Below are 25698 nucleotides of genomic sequence, written 5' to 3'. Positions count from 1 at the left end.
TTGGATACATTAAACTAGACCTTCCCTACAGTCCACATCTACATATATTGCCCCATGCATCAGCCCAAAACTGGCCCCTTTTCAAATGATACTCATTTCAAATCATTGTTGTTTTCATATGTGTTTTGTGATTTTACATTCCCTCAAAAATGTCATATTTGGAGTAAACAATCAAATAAAGAAAGGTTCTGAAAGCTTAGTTTGTAGAAGATCCTTTTTTCTCTTATAACTCTTTGCATGAAAAAGTATTTTTGTCTATGGAATCTGGGGTTTTTTGGCTTTTTTTGGGGTCACTAAATCCTAGGCTTCTTGGAATTTAAAAAAAGAGCATAGTTGCCTATAATATGCAGTTGGACAGATTTGGTTTGTGTCCACTCAAATGCATTAACTTTCCAGTTCTACATGTCTCTCAAGTATTGATTCATAACACTCATGTTTACAAGATTCTGTCTCCTAAAAAAATTACAAATATTGTAAGTGTATGAGGCAAGTTTAATTTTGGCAGATGTGGAAAGATCATGGGTAGGAAATTTGAAATAAGACAAGGAAAAAGAGCTAGGTAAAACATAAAAGGGACAACATAAGTCCCAGTTTCATATGGAAGTAATTTCCATAGAAATTATAAGTAGATGGAGACAAAAACTTTAAGAAACCTTGGATTGAAAAGAAATAGTAAGACACAGATCAGCTGTGGAGATTGTGAACAATGGGAAAAGAATGGCACTATCACTGATCTTTGTGCCTTTCTAACTTCAGTCACTGCTGCACAGTCACTGTCACAATCAAAAGCCAGAGCCGGGAACTTCTCATTGAAGCCATAGTTTCTGCTCTTTTTCCAAGGTCTTATTTACACCTCTTCTAAAATGGCACTGAAAATCTTAGTCCTTGTTAATAAGATTCTTAACTGTTATCAAGGTTGAAATTCAATTTGCTAGACAATTGCATCTATTTGTTTCCATTCACTGTCATCAATGCTAGGTCACTATAGACTGAATGCTGCCATTGACTTCATTATAAGTTAGGAATTCACATGCTAACTTCCCTTGCACCAGCCCAAAACTGGCCCTATTTCAATCTGATATTAGATACTCATTCACTGATGGAGTGTAATTTTTTCATTTTATATGTAAATAACTTGCTTTTCTTTTCTCACTAGAAAGCGTTGAGTTATTCATGTTAATGTATTCTTTCATCATTTTTTTTCAGAGTGGCAGTTTCTTCCAAACTTGGAACATCTCACAGCAAGCAGAGAAACCAACATCTTTTTCACACAGCATGATATTAGAATATTTGGCTAAAGGCCCTAAAACATTAAAAAGAAACAAACAAACAAACAAAAAATCTTATTCATGATCCGTGTGTTTACTTGTTATGCTCAATTTGCTCTTTCATGCTTGTAGCACACAAAGGAAATTTTGATGGCTTGGTGTTTTAATGGCCTGGTGTTTTATCTTTATAAGAAAAGGAAGCCTTTTCTCCATCCATTTTCAATGATTTCTACAGGAAAAAAATATGAAGCTATGGCTGAGAGATGTTTTCTTGTTAAATGCCATGCTTCTCAGAGCCTCACATTCTGTATGCTGTGGAACATTTATTGAAGGACTGCACACTGTAGGTTTTAACCAAAAAACATATTCTTTTACTGTACAGAGTGATGTTAAGCTTATTCAGTGACACTGCTTGAAATTTCAAGGTTACTTTGAATTTTTTTGAAACCTTTTTCAGTACTTTTCCTCTTTCGAGATAAAGCAAAATTAAGGTATACATTTTGCAAACAACACTTTCCTATTATAAATATTAAATAAAATGGTGTGCAACATAAAAGTGATTGATATGATGTTTGATATATACACAACACCACTACTTAAGTTCATAATTTGAACAAAATTTAGCAATCTAACTAATGTACTACATTATTTATTGTCTGGAATTAGGATTTTGAAAGACATAACATAAAAAACCAAATGTGAGAAGTATGAACTAAAATCTTTATTTCACTACATTGGTTGTGAAATGATGATTTCACTGTGTGAAAGGATGATTGCTTTCCTACTGCCCTTGATACTTTCTAACTTGGCTGACAGGTTTGTCTCACATATCTAATAGCACACAAGAATTGTGCTCTAACTAAAAGCCTGTGGAACTAATTCTCCAAAGTACTCATAGAATCATAGAATGATTTGGGTTGAAAGAGACCTTAAATATCATCCAGTTCCAAACCCATCATGAGCAGGGAATTTTCCACTAGACCACGTTGCTCAAATGCCTTGGACTTTATTAGAAACATAATTTTGTTTATTACTGTTCTCTCTAGTTAACACTTCTGTCATTAAAAAAAGAATATTTACCTTTAAAAACAATTTTCTTTGAAACTCATTGGCTTTCTGTAACACACCAATAACTTCTCCTCTTTTGATACTTGAAATTATGTTCCTAATCAATGATTTCCACAGTATTTGCCCTTCATAATAAAAAAAACAGTTATGGTAATTTCTTCTATTAGATATTGGGCAACCATCTTCCCATTAGTGGAAAAAAAGCAGAATTTCAAAAAGGTATACAAACATTTTGTTTATTGTCACAATAGCCGATTAATTTAATTTAAATATCTGATTAATTTTCTCACATACAGAAATGTATGTATTTACTAAATGCAAAGAAAAACCCTGTATTTTTAATATGAAATTTGAATCAATTTTATGATGGAAATGTTATAAATTATGAGACAAAGGATGTCAGTCATCTTTACTTTGAATTTGGGACACATGGTCCCTGCACAGTTCTGGGAATCTCTACCTCATTACTTCATCACCATGAACAAAGCAATGATCTTGTCTCATTTTTACTTTTGATCAATACTCTCAAAACCTCAAACTGTTACAATTGTTAAGAGTAGTAAAGGATAATCATATTGAGACAGACAAGGGGATAGAGTGCACCCTCAGCAAACTTGCAGCTGACACCAAGCTGTTTGCTCCTGTTGACACACCTGAAGGATGTAATGCCATTAAGACAAACCAGACTCTCATGAGGTTTAACCAGCCCAAGTGCAGGATGCTGCACCTGGGATGGTGCAGCCCTGATATCAGTCTAGGCTAGACAATTGAGAGCAGCCCTGCCAAGAAGGACTTGGGGGTGCTGGTGGATGAGAGGCTGGACATGCCTTGGCATTGTGTTCTCACAGCCCAGAAAGCAAATGGTGTCCTGATCTGCATCCAAAGCAGCGTGGCCAGCAGGGTGAGGGAAGGGAATTTGCCCCTCTACTCTGCTTTGGCAAGGCCTCACTCGAAGTGCTCCATCCAGCTCTGGGGTCTCCAGCACAGGAAGGACATGGACCTTTTGAAGTGAGTCCAGAGGAAACCACCAAGATGTTCAAAGGGATGGAGCACCTCTCATATCAGGAAAAGCTGAGAGAATTGTGTTTGCTCAGACTGGAGGTTTTGAGGTGGCTTAATTTCAGCCTTTCAGTATCTGAACGGAGCCTACAAGGAAAACGAAGAGAAACTGTTTAAAAGGGCATGTAGGACAAGACAGAATGGCTTCAAACTGGGAGTAGATGTAGATTAGATATCAAGAAGTAACTGTTGTGAAGTGGAACAGATTTCCCAGAGAATTTCTGGATGGCACACATCTTCAGTAAAAGCTTTCTTCCTGATGTCCTACTGGAACCTCCTCTGGTACTGTTTGAAGGAATTTTTTCTGGTTCTGGTGTTGGTTGCCTGGGAGTAGAGGCTGACCCCCACCTGGCTACAGCCTCCTTTCAGGCAGCTGTAGAGAGTGATAAAGTCTCCCCTGAGTCTCCTTTTCTCCAGGTTAAACACCCTCTGCTGCCTCTCACAGGACTTGTGCTCCAGACTCTTTCTGAGCTCCTCTGTCTTTTTATGGACTCACTACAGCTTCCTCAATGTCTTTCTTGCAGTGAGGGGCCCCTGAGCTGAACAGTTTTGAGGATTTGAGGCCTCACCAGTGCCAAATACGGGGGAAAATAACTTTCCTGGTTCTACTGGCCACATTGATACAGGCCAGGATGCCTTTGGCCTTTTTGGCTACCTGGGCACGTGCTGGCTCATGTTCAGCTGCTGTCAACCAGCACCACCAGGTCCTTTTCGGCTGCATCACTTTCCAGCCATTCTGTCCCCAGTTTCTCTCATTAATTAAGGAATTATCTCAAGTATTTAAAAACAAATTAGGGGGGTTTTGGGTAAATAATGTCTAATAATTTACATTAAAGTCATCAAAATTTTGTTATTACTTTAACGTGCAAGTTCTACTTCAAGAGAAGCCCATTTTAGCAACTAAGATAAACAGGCATGTTATTTTAATATATGATATTGACATATGTTATTTTAATTTCTTTGCCATTTTGCTTTTTTTTCATGATTCTGGTCACACTAGACTCTCCAAAAAAAAGTGGCAGTGTATATATGTGAGTTTTGGGGCTGTGGGAGTTAAACAAAAGATTATTTTTTAAATTACCTTTTTTTCTGAAAGACAGAAACATATAAATGAGGTTTGTAGACAGAAGAGAAGGTTTAAAGAGTGCTATTCCCTGGTTTGTATTGGGCCTGTTATCAAAATTTCTCTTCAAATTGCTTTATGATCAGAGTCAGTCTTATTATACATGTTTCAGTTAGCCACTGGCTAGTTACCATTCTTAATAAATTCATTGAGTTGAACGGAGATGAGAATGTATAGTTTTTTCTCAAATGCAAGTATGAACACAGGAATAATCTGGGATGCCAGCAGGAGTATACTTTAGATTGAAGTTAGTGGGAAAAACATAACTGTCAAATTCCAAATCCCCTAATAATGTCAGCAGATACTCTTGTGAACACGAACAGTATGAAAATGGAGGAAAGTCTCCAAGTAATATTTGAAACTGCAAGATTACGAGAACACTTGTCTACAAAGTCTGTTTTACAAGAGGAATTGATTGTGTGTGACTAGATGACAAAGGAGAGGAATCTGAACTTCCACTGCAGAAATTTAGAAATAAGGGATTGCAGAATTCCCCTCAAATGCATGAACATTTCTGATGTTCTGTCACATGATCACTACATCCCTGTCCAGCACAGAGTGATCCAAAACCAGAATGTGATCATATAATCAATAATCACAAGGCTCAGTTAAGGCGATCAGGTAATTACCAGATGACACTAAGAGAACATGATTCGCAGTTTAACCTAATTACATGATTGCTACATTTTTATAAAAGTTTTTTGGTTCCCTTTAATTTGACAGTTAACATTTAAAATATGTTTTTCCTCTCTACAACAAGCATCAAAAATTATTCATAGCACACAGGTTATGTACTAATTAAGAAGTTATCTACTACAGTGACACAGAAATTATAGAAAATCCCACAATAAGAATGTAGAGCAACAAATCAAAAGGGGAAAGATTTTGACAACTAGACTTTATTCTCCTTGTGAAGTCCAGCTTAAAATTTTGCAATGGCTGTAATTTAATTAATAGTTTTCAGTCACAGTATAAGCAAAGGGAAGGGACTGGTGTCTGACCAAAGCCAGTTGTAAATAATTATTGTATACACAGTATTTAGGAATGCTGATCAGCAGGGCTTCTGTACATAATCATGTCAATTCAACATTTATCATTTAAAATGAAACAGACTTATATTTTTCAACATAACAGAAGATGCAAAAATACTAATATAAAACTGCTTTGCTTAATGCACTCTGTATGTGTAATACATGTTTAGATGGCATAAAGTAAAAGGCAGAAATATCAAAAATTAATTTAAGAATAAAAATTCCTTATACAACCAGTAATTGAGTTAATATTATCACCTGTTTTTTGGAAAATTGTGTTTTGGAACCATATCCCAGCTCTCATCTTCTAAATCCTTGTAATGCTTTTGATAGTGCAGTACTACATACAAATGCATCAAACCACTGCTGGCACCTATACATGTTCAGTTTCAAAAGTATGGAAGAGGCAAAGAAGCAACACTGATGTGTTTTTTGAAGATATACTATGGCCAGTTTCAAATGAAAAAAGAGATCTGCCTCCAAGAGGAAAAAGAAATTGAGCACAGCTACATTTTAACTTTTTTGCTATGGTGAGTCTCACATGCATCTTATGCTGACTTAAACAACTACATTAAAAAAAGCTTTAAATAACCTATGAAGAATATTACAGTATATGTTCTTGCACTGCTTTGCCTTCTTAAATTAATCTATTTTTTTTTTCCCAAGAAATAATAGTTCCTTAAATGTGGAATGTATTTTTTTAGGTGGGAGTTCATGGTTTTGAAGGGAAAAAAATCTTTTTTAGTTAGACAACATTTAGTATCAGTTTAAAACATGTTATTAATATGTCCTATAATAATTGGCAAATAATTGGCTAGCTAACAAGAAGTCTCATTATTTGACTTTATATTCAATACAACTTTTGTTAAATCTTTTTAGCAAGTAGGCTTGCCAACAAAACTAGAAAGCTTATGATTTTGAATTGGGAAGCTAAAATTTTGGGAATAGGTATTTTACCTTTTAACCCCAGATGAAGAAAAAAAAAAAAGCAAACCAACAACACTCTAAATATGAGTTTTAACCTGTCAGTATTGCCCACATAAATTATCTTCCTCCCATTGCACGCTCTTTTCACATTGGCAGAAACTATTTGTCAGCATTTAGCTGATCAGGTCATAGCTTTCTTGCTTTCTTTCCTTAAACAGCTATGTAATGTATAATGAATCACATTCTAGCCCTGTACTACAAAAGTTTTCTCTTCCTAATACATCAATAAGTGAATAACCCAATAAAAATCTGATTTAGAGGAGGGCCACAAAGACGATCAGAAGGCTGGAGCACCTCTCCCATGAAGACAGTCTGAGAGAGCTGGGGTTGTTCAGACTGTAGAAGGCTTTGGGCAGACCTCAATGTGGCCTCCAGTACTTCAAGGGAGGGAAGAAAATGACTTATAAAAAGGAGGAAGAGGGACTTTTTATACCATAAAGAATGACAGGACAAGGTACAATGGTTTTAAACTGAAAAAAAGGAGGTCTAGATTAGCTATTAGGAAATTAGATGTTAAATATTTTCCTCAAGGGGGTTTTGAAGCACTGGAACAGGATTCCCAGGGAGGCTGTGTGTGCACTACCCCTTGTAGTATTCAAGTTCAGTTTGGATGGGGCTTTGAACACCTTGGGCTTGTGGAAGATGTCCTTGCCCACTGCAGGGGCTTGGAGCTAGGTGATCTTTAATGTTTTAATGTTTAATGTTCTTCCAACCCCAAGCAATTCTGTATTTTATTCTGTGATTCTATGACTAACATAAAAATGGGAACAGTAGTAATTGATTGGTGTGTCTACTGGCAGGAACTCATCAATAATTGTATAATATACAGTAATCGCCTTCCTTTTCCTACAGGTATATGAAGTACCAGAATGTTCTGCTGAAATTATTCAATAACCTTGTTTTAAAAATTTGAACAACAGCCTGTTACTTTGTGCTGTGTTCTAGGTAAGCTTCAGCTGGAAAAATGCTACAATAGTAATCTACATTCTTTTCTTCACAACCACCAGCTCACTCAAACAAAAAAAAGTCTTCTATACTTTGTAGGAAATGATGTGCAATAAAAAGGTAAAAAAAAAAAAAATTACATATGTCATTTTCATGGGGAAAGAAATAAGAAATAAGAACTTGAAACTGCACAAAGCTCTTGCTGCTGCAGTGTCAGCAGTTCTGTAGAAAAGTCAATCACCCCATCATTGCTTCACTGTTCTCTTGACCCTGGAGAGATGGAAGACAGAAATGGTTTCTGAAGAAACAATCAAATAATAAACACCAAAGAAACAGAACAAAAACAAACAAAAAAAATGAAAATGTTGCATGCATGATAAATCATGGTTTGTTTAAGATAAAAGAGGTTTAATAGCAAGCAAGAGCAGACTTTAAGTTTGACCTCTGTGCTTGGATTATGATGTGCAGAATATACATATGGTTTATTGCTTGCTGGAGACAGGGAAAAGTGAATACTGTGAATAATTCATATTTAATTCTTATTATTGCTGCATGATTCAAGAAAACAGAGGGAATATATTGCTAGTAAGCACACATTTTATATATTCTTGTCAGAAAGTTTTTGGTAAGCTGTGTTTTATTACATTACATTAGCAACTTTCATCATATGCATTACTGCACCATTAAAACAAAACTGTTTATTTCAACTGATATGAGTAATAGGAAGTGGCATCTATTATATTATTAGCTAGGCTGCAGTAAACTAAATAACACTTGGAGAAGCCATGAAGGCAAGTGTCTTTCTCCATCAGCTGATAAAGCAATATTTTGCCTTTAATGTAAGTTTCTTTAAATAATGTAGAACTGAAATACTTGTTTTGGTTCTAATATATGACAAAGTCAATTATCTAACTTCATATTTGTCTATGGAATTAAGAATACATCATGCAACAAAGTATTACCAAAACAGGTGGTACTTAAAACTTCCTATTTTATATATCACAGATTCATAGTCACAGAATTCCAGGTGGGAAGGATCTTCAAGAATTATCTGGTGCAACCTTTCTTGGCAAAAGCAAAGTCTAAATAAAATGGCCCAACATCCTGTCCAGCTGAATTTTAAAAGTGTCCCACACTGGGGAATCCACCACCTCCCTGGGGAGATTATGGCAATGGCAGATGTTTCTCTTTGTGAAAAAATTTCTTTGTGTGTCCATTTGGAATCTACCCAAAAGTGACTTGTACCCTATACCCCTAATTTTTTCCAAGTGACTTGTAAAAAAGGGAGTCTCCATGTTTGTAGCCACCCTTTAAGTCCTGGAGCATGGTGACAAGGTCTCCCCTTCTCTAGGCTGAACAAGCCCAGTTCTCTCAGTCTTTCCTCACATGGAAACTTCCCAGTCATTGATCACCTTTGTGGCCCTTCTCTCGACCCTCTCCAGCCTGTCCACATGGTTTTGTGCAGTGGGAGCAAAACTGAACACAGTGTTCCAGGTGTGGCCTGGCAAGCCCTGAGCAGAGTGGGACAGTGACTTGTTTATCTCTGCTGGGGATGCTGTTGCAGATGAGCCCAGCACCCTGCTGGCTTTCTCTGCAGGAGCAGCACACTGCTCACTCACACTGAGCTGGCTGCCCACCAGGACCCTTTCCACAGATCTGCTTCTCAGATGGATAGAACCCAGATGCACTCCTGGATGAAATATATGTATATAGATATAAATAGACACACTATATATAAATATATATAAATATATATTATTACATAATTAAACATATATTATTACATAATTATGATATATAATATACTATATATATATATATATATATAAAATATATTATATGTAAAATCTTATTTTTTGTTCTATGATAAAAATAAAGCCACTATAACAATCTTTTAAAGACAATTTTGTCCATGTCTCAGAATCACATAGAATTCCAGAATTCTAGTTGAATATTTTCTATAAAATAGGAAGACATAAAATAGAACATTTTAGTACCTTTCCTTTTGTTTACTCTCTTCTTCCCACTAATATCTTAATTCTCAACATCCTTATAGCTTACCAAAGCCTGTGATTGCTACCAGGTGTAATTTATTCCTTAAACTAATATATACACTTATCATATAACCTTTTAATAATGCACTAACCAACCATCATATAGATTTAATCACTCACTGTTTTGCTTTTCTTTCTCCACACTAATGGCTTAAGCCACTTTATTCCTAATGATTGCCTAATCATTTCAATATATTTTATATGTGTTTGTATTTTTTTTTTTTTTTTATTTTTCAATCAATAAGTAGTGGAAGTACTGTGGTGCACATTTAGCATACTGAAAGGCCCTTCAGGCAGCACAATAAACTAGTTGAACGTACTATTCATTTTTACTCAATTTTTCTGTAGCAGCTGAAAAAATACTATACAAAATATGGAGTGAGTATTACTTAATTGTCATAGTTTGTGATGGTGATATAGATACACAGCTATTTTTAAGGATAAGCTCCAGATTTTGCATGGTGGGTAAAGAAACACAGTTACTCAAAATGTAGTGGAATATTTTTATCTATGGGGAAAAAGAAGTGCATGCCCTGAAGCAGAACTTCCAAGATGCTCTCTTGAATCTGCATGCTGTCAGCTAAAAGACCAAGATGGTGATTTTCCAATATTTGCCAAAGGAATTGTCTTGAAATGTGTAACTCCAGAGGGGCACACCTGTGAATGTTCTTTGTACAACAATGGTATGACATGGGATATGAGAAGTCAATAGAAACCTGTTATTCAAATTCTGCTACGCTAACCTCTGCATGCTGCAAAGCCAACAAATGTTTTTTTCTTCATAATGACATTTGTGAAGGTAACTGTTTGGCAAACAGAAGCAATGAGAAATAAATAGCTGCTTTATTGGTGCTGTTCCTTTAAAAATTTTCTACTGAGATTAGTACAAAACAAGCAGGCATGTTAGATAATGCTAATAAAAGCATTTGACTGAAAAAGAAATATTTCTTCTTTATACTGGTGATACAAGTACTAAAGGTCAGTTAAGTACAGCAAATGAAGCCCACACACTATGCATCTAAATAAGTGGTAGCTGTGTACTACCTTCCAAAGTGTTCAGAACTTTTTGAACTGAGTAAGCAATCAATCAGAACATTGTTCTTGTCAAAAATATCCAGTGATGATACCCGCTAAAATGCAGAACAAATTGGTGATGCTCCCATATTTGTTTTAGCACTATAGTATAAATCAGCAACATGTAAAAGGGTAATCAGACAACAGAACTGACAGCAGTGTTTTACAGCACTCAATAAATCTCATGCCTGAACAGAAAATGACAGAGAGCACTGAAAGCACTGTTCGCTTTCCAGCTCTGCAGTCCAGATCCAGAAAATGACTGAGGAACTTACAGCAAGACACCAATGAAATTAATGCTTCAATATCTGAAGCTGTGAAAAGCTTCAAGATCAAAAAGCTTCCGTAAAGCCATTTTATGACCTCAGTGGTATTTGAACAGATAAGATACACCAGTTTCTGACCTTTAAAGATCCCTAACTGCTTCATGGAGAAGAATTTCAATTTTGGCAATGTCAAACAATTTACGGCTGAACTCATTTCAGTAGAAGTTCTTTCAAAAACTGGTGACTGGTGCCTTCAAGAAAGGAACTCTTGGCAAAACCTAGACTCCACCATCAGAAAAATAAAACTAATATACTGAAATGTGGAATGCATCTGTGCTCAGGCCTTCACCAAAACTGACTTTGGATTGTGAAAATTTTAAGTACAACAAAGCTGGGGCCATAAAAATCTAAAATTTGGATTGACATCTTTCTCTGGGATATTCTGGAGCACTACTGACCTCTTGGCTGGGGATGAGCCAAGCAAACACAACGTATTATTATTAACATATTATCAGAACATATACTCAGGAAGGAAAAAGAAAGGTAAAGAGACAGACAGAAAGAAATTGGGAAAGAAAAAAGGTATCTTACCTCACTTTTAAATTGCCTTGCTGTGGTTGTCCATCGTAAATTGACAAAATATCAAAATCTTCCTCGAGGGCAAAAGTATGAAATGACAATTGTATCCTGTTACGCTCTCCTGTGATAATGATCCATGTGCAGTTGGCATAATTTGGATAACCATGAGGAAATCCAGGGCTTTCTATAGTACCATTTGGTCCCTGTACTAAGCCTCCACAGTTCTGACCTGAAAAATTAAAAAAGGAAAAATTTGAAGTTGGTTTACTTTTCCATCACCCAGTATATATTCTCATATAGACACTTATATGCAAACTTAATTTTAAAATTTCTAGATTACATGCAGCACATTTACACCAATAAATGTGTATTGCACAACACAGAAATTGCATTTACACCATTCTTCCCTTTGGATTAAGAAACCTCATTTTCTGAGGCGGATTTTCTGAGACACTTTACATCTTTTTATGCAGTGAATCATTATTTAAGGTTCTGTAGTGTTAACAATGTATGACTTATTCATTCAAATGTGAAATTTCTGCATTAGCCTTAATGCCATAAAATCAACAGATTGACAGTTCTAATGGCAAGAGAGTGTTCGAAACTTTTTGGCAAATGCCATTTTAAAAGTTTCTATATAAGTACTAAAATATCAGAGTTTCTGATGTTCTGAAACCTACTTTAATATGAAGAGAAAAATGTAGACACATTTATTATGCTTTCTGTTGCAACTAACAACGAGATTTCTATACTTAAAAAACACGGGAAAAATTCTGTGGTATATTTGTAGTTCCATGTATTTTGTGATAAGAAAAGTGGGGTTTTTTTGTTTGTTTGATATTTTTGATGGGTTGGTTGGTTGGAGATTTTTGGGGTTTTGGGGGGGTGTTGTTTGTTTGTTTGAGGTTTTTTTTGTTTGTTTGGATTTTTGTTGGTCATTTTTTTGAGTGGGGTGATTTTTTTAGTTTGCTTTTAGTTGTTTGGTTTTTTTTTTATTCTCAAAAAATAACACTAAGGGTTTACTCAGCAGGCTTTTGTGTCTGGTTTGTACATCCTACAGACTTTGTGAAAGCATGATAGCTCATTAACAGGAAGTCCTCAGCAAGAAACCTTGACTTACAGTGCACACAATTGCTAGCTTCCTACTTGATTTTATTAATCACCCATACAAGAATTGTACTGACTGAAAAACATTAATGAAATATTTGAACAGAGAAAAATATAAGGACATTCTGTGGACTGTAATGCTTGGATTATTATATGCATTTTAAGCACTTCAGAACAAGTATTATCCCACATTTTATTGTTATACCTAAAGCAGAAGAGTATTTCTGACTGCAATTTTGTTTTTAACTTCCCAGCAGTAGGTCTCTCAAAACTGGATCTTTCAGAGAAGAGCTGTCAAATTCTTGTGGGAGGTTTCTAAATCTTAATAAGATGGATTTAATAAAAGGGATTTGCTCCTAAAACTAAAGAACTTACAAGTAATCATTTTTTACTAAATTTCAAATATAATAACTCTAATGAAGAGATAAAAAGGCTGTGGGGATTCAGGAAACTTTTAAAATAAAAATCTTTTCTGGTATACCTATCATTGAATCACTTTAATAAGACATCTTATTATCCAACATTTGCAAAGAAGGAACATACTACACCATGAACTTAGCATGAATGTTTCAGTTATGTACTGTTCACTAAAAATTATCAGCATTCTTGCAGACACGTTGTATCCTTCTTCCTACAACCACAGGGGAAATGTCATACAAATGCCACAAACAATTTAAAATAATTTAATTACTACAGAACTGACGTTCTGAAAACAGAAAAGGGAAATTACAGTGACAACCCACCACCCTGTTACTCTAACCAGCTACTTCATGTCTCCAACATTGGTTTCAGTAAGTCAAGTACCCCTCCCTGAAAGCTGTGCCACACAGCAGCCTTCCTACTGCTCGGGTGTGAAGGGTTTGCACTGAATAAGGAGTGCATCTTAGCAATTCATCTAAAATCTGTCAAAGACAGAACCCCATTTTAGGAGCAGAAATTTGTAATTCTAGTGTATAAAGAATATAGTACGCCATATGTAACTGCATATGTAAATGCAGTATCTTAACTAAATTTCTGACATCCATGGAGACAAGCAAATTATGTCCCCAATCTCTTTGGGAACCCCAGAGCTGGCTTAAAGTAAAACTTTATTAACCTTTATTTTTAAGCTTTATTAACTTTATAGTAATATGGTTATAAAGTTTATAATATAAACTTTATTAACTTTTATTTTTAAACTCCATATTGCTGGGGTAGTAAGTGAACTCTCACAGCCCCCACATGGCCATAACTTAGCAGTTTCCTTGCACAGACGCTTGTTACCTACTTGCAGAAGTTGTTGTAACTGCCAGTGATTGCTCCCAGATTTATTCCAAAAGGTGTTTTGTACTCCTATCTGTAGATACAGGTTATTGTGCAATATTATTTTGGAAAATAAACACATTCAAATGAGGAATAAGGAAGAAAATGTTTACCACTGTTTAACTTAGGCATTTCGTACAACCTAGAGTCCTTTTTTTCTCTACTTTTCTTTTAGTCTCCTGTGTATATCATTCTGCCAGTTCTGAAACTATTCATACACATATTGCCTATTCCCTTTTCACCCAAGAAAACATGAGGCAAAGGAGAATCATAAAGAAAAACGATTACTGTGAAATGCCATTTAGCTTTGTTCTTAATTTTATACGCATATATAAATATATACTTATTTACTTAGTGTTCAGTAAAAAAAAAAACAACAGTAAAAATCATAGAAGACATTTAACACACAGTTAACTCCCAGAAAACTCATTGCTGAATACACATAATTTCAAGGAAGATTTTGGTTCTGAAGTAAGCAACACTCAAAGAGGTTTTAAGAAAACACATCTTTTAAGTCTGTCTCTGCCTAGTTAAGACACAAGCATGTTAACAGAGCAGAATGTAGGAAAAAGAAAATAATCCAGCTGCTATCTATATAATACCTATTTTGTCAATATATGTAAGTCTAAAACCTGCCAAATGGTACACCTCTTCAAAGGTGTAAATTCAGCATCAAACCACTTAAGAGAGATTCAGTGGAGTATATACTTGGAGAACAGGAACAAAGAGACTTAGGGTGACAGGTAGCAGCAAATTAGATAGCAGATGAGCATACAGTATTCCACAAGAAATAATGCAGTTTCTGATTGCAAAGACACCACAGACCAGAAAGATTACACTGATGGTATAACTAAGACTATTTTGTTTCTTACGTGTATTTGAAGAGAAGAAAGAAGCATCAATGTAAAGATGATAAACATAACAGGAAAATGTTAAAAAATATTAGCAGAGATTAACTAGTTCTACTAAAGCGCTGAATATAGAGTGAATATCACTCAATACACTGAATACATTTCACTTTAGCTTTGGCCTTTCTGTAAAATGACAAAATAAATACTTCCATTTTTCACAAGATGTGCAGTCACCAATTGAGTACAACATGAATACACTGAATTATTTTAATACTAAAGGTGTATTAGACTGTGATTGTTTGCATGATACCACATAACTGTTTATATGAGTATAAACTATGCGGCTACTATTATTTTTGTCATATGTTGTCTGTAAGAAGATATTTCTAGACAACTTTTTTTACCCTATGATATAAAAAGTGTATTTTAAGAAAAATGATGCTCTTGGGTTGTAGTTGAAAAATAATTGACTACAGCAGTCTATATATTCTATTTTTCAAAGTTACTTTGCATAACTTGTACCAGTCCTATTGCACCTGCTCAACATTTCTCAGTTGTGATCCCTAAGTGAGAGCCAATGAAGAAAACAAAACACTGCAATTTTGCCCTAAATACATCACATCAAATGGGTGGTAGAATCACTAGGAATCAGTATAATTTTAATACTGCTTTGCTGTAAGATTTTGAACAAACTTCACAAAATAAAACCTTAGAAAACACTTCATAAAAAACATCTGATTTTTATTTTTCTGGGCCTTTAGGTTTATTTATCACATACTCAGCCTACACACACTTCCCACCCTGTTTACCATATTCATTGACTTATTTTTGTTTGTTTGTTTGTTTCCAGTTTCAAGTGCTTTTACAAAAAACATACAAAAAGGAGCACTTCTCCTCTTCTTGTGATTCATAAGGTTGTCTGTGGAAGATTAATATGTGTATATACATATACATATTTCAATAATAATAGTTAGGAATTTTTGCAGGATACATGTATTTTGAACACGAAAACTATAAAATGTATCAAAACTAACTCTAGTAAAGTCAGTGATGCTAAAGATATTTTGATCAATCATGCCAATGAAAATGAAGTCACATTTATTCTTATGACTGTAAGTAGCATCTTCCATTCTGCAGCTACAGAGGCTGAGAAAATATGTCTAGCAAGACCAGATCTTCTTCATTCCTTGAAATAGTTTCTAATATGAATTTGTTGTATTAGTAAATTTAATAAGTAAGACCAGCTGTGCTCAGCCAGATAAAAGCTCATTCTGCTCAGTACCTTTTCTCCAACAGCAAGTCAAAGGGGGGCAGGACACTGACAAAAAATCACCCTTCCCATTCATGAACAGCATCTCAGGAATTTCTTATAATGAAGACATTCCAGTACCCTTGTCCTTCTGTAAAATAGTCTTTGATATTATAGTTCTTTTCCATTAACTCATCTCTGAGTCATCCTTTGAGTCTATACTAACTTCTAGGGTCTTTCAGGTATTGTAGAGAGAATCCTAAAACACAAAAAAATCCCGTTTTGTGTTTGCCAGCATTTACCATCTGTTAGGTTCATTTGACACCCCAGTAAGTCTATGAATGAAAAGAGAGCATACAGATGATTTTTACCTATCTATGTCTTTCTATGTCACTTAGCATCTCACTGACCTTTTTCATGTTCCAGCTTCTTTTATTTCCAGGTTCAAAAGTTCTGTATCATATAGCTGTTCTTTGCCCCTAAGCAATTTTATCAGCTTTCTGTGACTATTTTGATACTGTGTTATAGTTACTGTTTGATACAAAAACTTCTCGTAATATTCAAAATGTGTAAACATTATTTAATCCCTCTCCCTCTTCTCCCACTAATTTCATATCTTCTTTTCTAAGGTAAGTAGTAGATCTACATTTTATATGTCTATGGGTTATAACTAAGATTTGTTTTCTCTGGAATTACAGTGAGGCTAGAGCCTGTCATTTTATGTAGAAAAATGTGATTTAGAAGATTTCCTACAGTTTATTGCTATGTAATAGCATCACATTGCATTCATCTACTCTGAATTCTATCAACTACTCCAACACCCCTTTACTTGGTCACATTAGGCTATTTTTTTGTAATTCTTCACAATTGCACCTCATTTTCATGAATTCATTACTTCCTATCATTACAGTCACCTACCTCATTGCTTACCCTCTTTTGCAGACCACTTATGAGCACACTGAACACACAGCACAGATTTATTTGGGATGTCATGATGACTCCTTTCCTTTGTAAAAAATATCCATTTTCTCCTAAGGCACAACTTTCATCCAACCTTTCAGCAATTTTCTTATACCATACCTGGTTTATTTCCTTTACAGCTGTTACCATGGACCCTTGGTCACTGTGTTTTGGAATTCTGATCTTTATCCACATTCAGGCTGATTCATTCAGAGAACTCTAATAGGTTTGAAAAGCATATAATTTTAAACTTTTTATTCCATATGTTGTATTTAATCATGTGCCAATTGATTTTTCTTTTTTCCATAATAGATTTTCCTAACACAAATTTCAGGTGTTCCAGCTTTTATACCTTAACAGCCCTCGGTCCCTTTTAAATATGGACATCTAAGGTGAATTGAAGCTGGAGATTATTTTTGCTGTGCAGCAGGTTTTTTCCTAGATTGTCTTTTAAACTCTGGATAATACATGGTGCTTGTGACATTACTGTTTATTTTGTCTGTTTGTTCCATAACCTGTTCTAACAAATTTTCAACTTTAAAACAGAGACATTGAGGAATTTTCCACAGAGTTCAGGCATGAGAATAACAAAGCATATGTATTTTTTACTGTCTTTCTTCTTCTTGTCTTTATGTTGTTAATATCTATTGGCCAAGCAAGAATCTCTTGCAGGGTACTTGCTCCACCTGTGCTCAAAAAGGAGTAATTTTTAGTTTTACAATGCTGGCCTGCAATGCTCTTGGACACTAATATTTTACTCCCAGAAAAACCTTTAGAGGGTTGAGAAGCCCCTAAATCTTACTTAGATCTCACTGATACACCTGCTTTCACTCCCCTTATCTTGGGAATATTTCCCTCTGGCACAAAACAGCACTGACCACATGCTTTGGATATATGGCAGGATGAGTCCCATCATCTCTCTCCTATTCTTATTTGTGAGGCCTAAATTATAGGAGCTGATGTTTAGAGCCTTCAAAGATTTTAAATCCTCTTTCCTGCACAGGAAATTCAGACACACATTTCTCATGGCTCCAGAGCACCTCATGTCGAAATTTTGACTAATTTAACTCAAACACGTGCACAGTTGCAGAACTTTGTTACTGTCGTGTTAGTCACGGTAACTTAGATTACTTTGAGAGGCAAAGTGCATGACAGCAACAGTTCTGTAAATATGACTTTTAACAAAAGGAATAAACAGGAAATGTCCTTGATAGTGCAAAGAAGTGTTATGTACACACATGTCCTGTACACAAAAAAGATTTCCTGTTGAACTGCAACGGATAATTACAGATAGAAATTATTGCTGCTATCAGTTGAGATGGTGGAGCAGTTGAGAACTGTAAGACATGAACAGGTGATTGCACACCTTGTTTCTAACATACATTTTTCCTTTCTCTTCTGTTTTTATATTCTCTCTTTGTATTTTCTCCTCTGCTGAGCTCTATGTAATTTGCCAGCACTTCCTACCCCCAGTTAGGCCTTCAGGCCCTGCAGCCCCTGCCATCAGTTGGCCATGCTCTGCACTGGGCCTTCATCACTTCTTCCTCATTAGTATAACCTCAAGCCATTTTCTGTCTTACTACTCAGTAAAACTGCTATTTCCTAAATAGCTTCAATCAAGAACGGAAATGTCAAATGGCCAGAGAGGCAAAGGCACTATTCTTTGAGGACCGTTTTAAATAGCATGTACCTTCTTCAAGTGTCCTTTAAAAATCCATAAAAAAACCTCACAGCACCATTATGAGGCACTTTCCAGGGAATTAATCAAATCAGAAAGTACTGAGATCTTTTTAATTTAGGGATCACCATAGATTTATTCACAAGCAAGCAATCATCTTTACTGGCATACCTAGAGCATGCCCCAGCACAGACATCTCACAAAGAGGGCACCTGCGCCACACCAGACTCCACTTGCTGTGCTCAACATCACTTTCCAGGCTCAGGGAGAACTGGGACCACAAGACTTCAGTGTTTCAGCTATTTAAACATATTCAAGACAGTCCTAGCGCAACATGAAATGAGAACAGTGTAAATTTACTTATTAGGTTTTGCAAGACTCAGGCAAAGATAGTTCAAGAGAATTAATGAGATTTTTTTTTCAAAATTATTTGATCTGAAATGATTAATGTCAGGGGCCCAGTGACTGGGGAGACCTCAGCCTGTGCCAGCCCCAGACAGGACCAGACCAGAGCCTGCCTGGCTGCAGCGCAGCACCACGAGGCACTGCAGGTCTGCGAGTGTGTGGGTGCTGGTGAATGTGGTGAGCTGGGGAAAAGGAGAGGAACACAGCAAGGCTTCTTCAAGGACAAGACCCTCGGCTGGGGGACTACTGAAGCCCAGGGAAATTGCAGTCAGCTCCATGGGTGGGTGAGTGGTGGAACACAACTGCCCCAGGCCAGAGATGGGAAATCAAGTGAGGCCACTGGTGCTGCCTGAGCTCATTGGAGGGAGAACATGTCTGACTCTGTTCATCCATGCAGTCAGCTGTGTACGTGTGCACATGTGTACGTGGTGTATTCTTGTGCTCTGTGTGCCTACTGGGAAAAGCTGCTCAGCCTTGTCACTGCCTGCGTCCGGGAAAGAGATGGGGCAGCCTCACCTCTGTTGGCTGCTGGATTCAACCTTCCAAACACTGTCAGATGCTTCTGAATCACTAAATATTCTGTAGTTTGTCATTAAGGGTAAAAATAGAGGGAAAATGGCAGTTAAATTACAAAACTTAGATGGATTTCCTTTAAATACAAATCTATTTAAACCCTGTAATTTTTGGCTGTGACCAGTCTAGGACCTTCATGGAGTCCCTCTCACATGAGATGCTTGAATGCATGTAATAACCTTAAATTCTGATGCAGACATTCACAAGGTGACTGGAACTTCATCAATCTATAAAACATTTTAAATTCAGCCCTTCTGGCTACAGGACATCTATTCATTGACTGTGCTGATGAAACATAAAAGCTGCTGTTTTTATAGTCTCAGATTAGTACTATGAGAGTCAGGCACTAGCTTTTTGGACCATTTCCTATGTATACTGAAGTCTTTATCCAGAACCTAATTGAAATTAAAATTTCCTAAAGGTTAGAGACTAATATTATTATTCGGCAAGCAATTCTGAAACAATTCTGCCATAATGCTAGCTTTGCTGTGTACCAGAGCAAAACATCTCAATTACTAGTATATGAAAGTTTTTATTTAATGAAGTTCTAAGTGCTGAAATGTATATTATACATAAACTGGATTATGCTGCCAAATTGAGAAAAGGTATTTCATGTTCTCTTTTCAGTACTGGATTGCCCAAAAAGACCACTAAATCAGTATTCACAAAGGTTAATGGCGAAATAAAATGTGGGACAACAGTCTCTCTGCAGGAAACTTTTTTTTTTTAAAAAAAAGGCTTTTAACAAAAACAACAACAAAAAAAATCCAGTGTATAACACTATCAACTCAGCGCCACTGGTTAGTAGAGACAAAAAAATAATAAGACCATAATAGCTCTTTCATGGCTACAGCTTGACAGTGCTTCCTTCTGACACAGCAATAAGTCCTTAATTAAAAACAGATAGATTACATGAAGTTGGTTAATCCCTTTTCCTTTGAAAATGCAGTAAATATCCCAGTAAAGCAAACATCTTCACATACTCTTTCTTCCTTTGATTCTACTCCAATCGTTCTTAAGATTCACCAAAATGAAGGAAAGAAAATGCATCAGAAAGAGAGGAAAGCAATACAAGGCCTATACCAGACTTGAAATATATAGAACATGGTGTTGAAAAAGTTATTTTATAGAGAGCAAGATCCCATGTTTTAAAGTTCTGAGCTAAAGGTAGATTTAGTACCCTTGAAAAAAAGACTATTCTTCATAGATGCAAACTCATTCTGCAAATGGAGATCACTGAGAACAGTTCGGATTTTATTTTTCTACTTTCCTAAGATAAAGTAAAATAAATTGAGGCTTTAGGTAAACATCACTATTACTGTTACAGTTGCTTAGCAACAGCTGGTAGAATTAGAGAGCATTGTACAGCTCAGATAGATAAAAGGAAAGTGCTGATTTCATTGTTTGTGAAATACTCAAACAATAAAAGAAACTCTCTTCTGAGCTTCCCTGGAACAGGAGCAACACAACTGTAGGCAAACTACCTTGAAGATTTCTTTACTTCTCTTCTGCCAGACTCCCAGAACATACAGGATAATTGTCTGTACCAAATCAGATCACTTCAGCACTGTCACTTTGACTTTCATTTCTGTATTGATTCCTTTTACTGATGCCACTCTCCCAGACCACTCCACTGACAGCCTTGCTCACATGTCAGGATCTCATAGCAGCTTTTCTTATCACAATCTTTGTCACAGGAAGCCTACCCTGTGAGGCTGAAAAGTGTACCACAGTTCAAGCAGCTTGGTTTTAAACGACTGCTAAAGAACTTATTGTCAAAAAGCCCAGTTCTGAAGACCAGGAAAAATCCATTTGTCTCATTGTAACTGCGCCAAGAACATCATCTACATTATTAACTACTTTCTCTTCCCTGAAAGTTATTACTTTGTGCATCACTTCTGTTATCCAGCAGGCTTTCCAGCATTTTTTCCATTGTTCACACAACCAGTACAGAAAAGGTTTCAAATTTATTCACTTGTTACTTGAATTCATCCCTTCTTTGCATTTTAAACAGAGTAGAGTCAACTGATATCAACTGAGAAGGAAAAATCTTCCAATTTAAATGGCTAAGTTATAATGAGGAAAAGAATGAGTGACAATAAATTTTTCAATAGTCATTAGAGAAGTTTCGTTTTCAAAGACAGAAGACTTATTTTTAGAATTTAATTTAGAAATATCTGATGACATTACATTAGGGTTTAATGTTAAAACCATCACTTTGTTAATAAAAGCATGTTTTGCAGGAAGAATTTTATCCATAACAGTAAAAATTATATTTTATGGATCTTTTGCAAGAAATCATGAAACATTCTTCTGAGAGGTTCATTATTTCTATGCACATAATTGTGCTTCTGATTTAGATCTGAATTTTAGATAAAGCAAAATATTTGTATTGTGAAATGCATATACAAGAAAGAAGAATGAAAAATTAACATTATAACAGAACATAGTATTGCAGCATTATCAAATTTAGATATCATCAAAACATAGGTAAAGGGACAACATGCAGGCATAAACCAGAAATTTACACGCACAAAACATATACAATTGATGACTTTCCTTAACATCACTGAAGTTCGAATGATGCAACAGACACACAGTCCCTTGAAATTATAAAATCAAAGTACAGCTGTGTGAGACATTCATGAATGGAACTGAAATGATGTGTTCTAATAATCTTAATCACAGGAAATTTAGTACCTTATGTTTTGTATCTTACTGATATGTTTACACAGTGTTAATTTCTTATTCTAATGGGGCAATGGGATGGCATGAAGGGTGATGCACCTGCTATGCCCGAGTCATGATGTCAGTAGCTAAGATTCATGCACAGCTATATTCAGACTGGAGTAGTTAGCCACCATCTTGCAGCATCAATAACACAACTGAATGAGTAACTATAGGTTAAATTCAGCATTACTCCAAATCCTTTGGCCTTATCTTCATGACCTCAAAATGGTGCCAAAATGCTGCTAGTCTGACTTGGTAGCCCCAGCTCATACTGAAATAAAATGATTAAGGAAAAAGATATTTTTCTGTATCATTGCAAGATGTAGTTTTACTATTCCCATATGAAATAGAATGCTTCGGCGTTAGGTTTTCCACTGTGTAAGTCTCAATCAATTATTTATATTTGTAAATAATAGCAAGTAATGTTGTGAACCGTAAGAAAAATGCAATCAGCATTAGCTTTAACGTACAGCTGATTAGAAACATATTTCATAAATAGTGTATATGTAATTTGTCTATTTACTAATTAAAACACCTTCCACCTATGCAAATAATTCAGATATGCTCCAGAAATAAAAGCAGAATTCAAATAAATTAAGAGACTTAGATGATAATACAAACTGAAAATATAAAGATGCAAGAGGATGCTTATGATATTACATAATTAAATTATTTCACCTAAGAGTGCAACACTCCAACTATATATCACACAAAAGTTTCTCATGGAATTATAGTGGATGCTATTTTTAAATACCAGATTGAAAAAATAACCCAAATATTAAATTATTTAAATGAGGTAAATCCTATGAAATTGAAGAAACTGAACTTATTTCAGACAATTCATGTAGCCTGTGCCCCCACATACTGTGTTTACATCACAACACACAAGCACTATTTCAGGGACTGGTCCTGAACTCGATTTCTCAAAGGGATCTTTAATCCTTGATTAAGGCACAGCTGAAATACACAGAAGAGATCTACTCTTTGCAAGATTATTACGAGCAAAACCTTATTATGTTCATTTTATGTGAAATAATGTACAAAAGTAAAAAGCTGTCTGCATCACTGACTCATCCTCAGGAACCCGTGTGACTGACAGGAAATGCAGAGCCAGAAGCAGCACAGCAAGTAGATGATATTCATGTTGGCACTGCTAAAGCTGGTTGTGCCAGGGTGGGTGAAACGTAGGCTGATCTGCCATGTCAGGCCTGTGTCTGTGGTGCAGAATTGCTCTCAGACCTGTGAGCTATTCTAATGTTCATAGTCACTGCTTACACAAAATGACATGGAGATTCTTTAAGATTCTTTAGATTTTTAATTTAGATACCCTTATGGTTCAACACGTATTCTAATGCAAACAATTTTCTAGACAAGGTAAAAATACAACATTGTGTGCCCTTTCTCTAGGCCTAAAATTATTTGCTTTGATGTTTGTGATAATCAAGTGACCTGCCTTTAAATAAAATAGTTGAGGTATGGGGGTGATGAGGGGTGGAAGGCATTGGTCCTGAGACCCTAGCCTTTCTGAACAGTAGCACAGATTATCTGACTATGGAAGTGTCCAGGTGTGTTATCATACACCCACTGAAGTCAATGCCAAGGAATCCACAGATCTCAGTGACAGAAGAATCCACTCGGTAAATACAGACTCTAATGATTTACATATCTGTCTTGCTTCCAGGAGCAGAAAAATCCGAATGGGAAGCTACTAGAATGGCTCAACAGAAGTGTGCATGCTTTTGGGAGATTGCACATGGTCCTCGACCACAGCAGGATAAGAATCTAAAATATTGGCTTTCACTTATGTTACATCAGACTGCATTATGTCATGCTGTCTCACATCTCACCTGACAGGCACATTTCTGGTACAAAACATAAAGACAGAGAAAATAGCAGTCATTTGAAAACATGTTTATGTTAACTGAGGTGAATATTCAATTAGCAGATACCACAAAACAAGCTCTAATTAGTTAGAAGATTCTTATCCCCAACAATAAAAAGCCTTTTCAACTCCACAATTTTTATACAAGTAACTATACATTATTAATTCACTGAGCAACATAATAGTTATTAAACTACAGCTATGATTTTCTCTTGAAATCCTGGAAGTGCTCACTTCTGTCATGCCCTTAGCCCACCTGACTCCCAGTTCACCCTTCTGTCTACAACTTTCCTTATTCAGGGAGGAACATGATCATATGTATGTGAAAAACACTGAACATATGGCTTCCTGTGATAGAAATTCTAAAATTAAATTGTCCACAATGGCTTGCAGAGAAGACAGCAAAATGTTATGTGACGCTTCAGCTACATTATTGACTATTTAAATTGATTATTTGCTTTAGCTGTAACCATAACATTTTCTTTCTGTCACTGCAATCTATACCTGAAGCTGTGTACATCAAGGTATGGTCACAAGCTGCAGTCACCCAGTCCATACAAACAATGTTCTTACAATTTCACAGAAAAAATCTGGAGTATTAGTGAATTTTAAAAACGAATTTAGGATTCACAAAATTTCATAGTTTGTAAACAAAATCTGATCATGAAATACCATACTTATTATCAATAAAATTATTTTAAAAATAAGAAAATATTGTTTGTGATTCTTGTAATTTGACATACCATGTATTTTTAATTTTATAATGTGTTTATTCTGTAGGCTATTAAAAAGACTAGAGTCAGTGAAAAGAACATTAAAGGTCACACATAAAGGAATTACCAGATGAAATTACAGTACCTGAAGAACATAAGACAGCCCCCAATACACTTCCTGCAAGTTGATCTATTCATAAAAATATAAATCTTCAACAAGCAGGTTTATTACTAAATATCTTTGACTTTTCTCAGTTATTTATCTTCTGCCCTCTTTAAGCCAACTGTCTTTGTGTCACACACTGTGGATTTTCAGTTGATACAAGCTGGCGTGTCTTCACCAGCTACATCACATCAGATCAACTCTAACACTAGTTGAATTTCCAGCACATACAATGATTCCTCCTTCCTTCCTTCCTGCCCGCCCTCCTTCCATTTTCAGATGCTTCTTTGGCAATGACATTTTTTTATTTACTCTCTCATCTGATCTTCTTAATGATACTCTATCAATTACTTTGCTATTTCTATGCTTCTGAGACAAAGCCCTGTATACATGACTAGAAATCAAAGCAAGTGCAGGGAAGAGGTCTGTAATACTGCATTTGTTAAATTTTTTTACAGACTATTTGCTAGTTTAGTTGTATGATGGACAGAATAGATATAGAATATAGCTGCAATTTCACTTGCTTTTGCTATGTGAAGAGCTGCAGGAAGACTGTGATACTGAGAAATTCCATTTGGCACAGGTACAGTACTGCTGTGTCCAAGGCCATCATGAATTTTGCACACATAGA

General features: G+C 35.7%; 1 protein-coding gene across 2 annotated transcripts in view; it reads right to left on the bottom strand.

Annotated features, from left to right (window-relative positions):
- The window catches only part of CSMD1 (CUB and Sushi multiple domains 1), a 1067087-nt gene that overhangs the window by 833571 nt on the left and 207818 nt on the right, over positions 1-25698 (bottom strand). For both annotated transcript variants that reach the window (XM_015621308.3, XM_015621309.3), the window contains exon 2: positions 11467-11683. In XM_015621308.3, coding sequence (XP_015476794.1) covers positions 11467-11683 — 217 coding nt within the window. The remainder of the gene's footprint in view (positions 1-11466; positions 11684-25698) is intronic.

Source organism: Parus major, chromosome 3 (assembly GCF_001522545.3).
Source record: "Parus major isolate Abel chromosome 3, Parus_major1.1, whole genome shotgun sequence".
Taxonomy (NCBI): domain Eukaryota; kingdom Metazoa; phylum Chordata; class Aves; order Passeriformes; family Paridae; genus Parus; species Parus major.
Note: the sequence above shows the minus strand (reverse complement) of the source record. Positions and strands in the feature narration are given on the sequence as shown.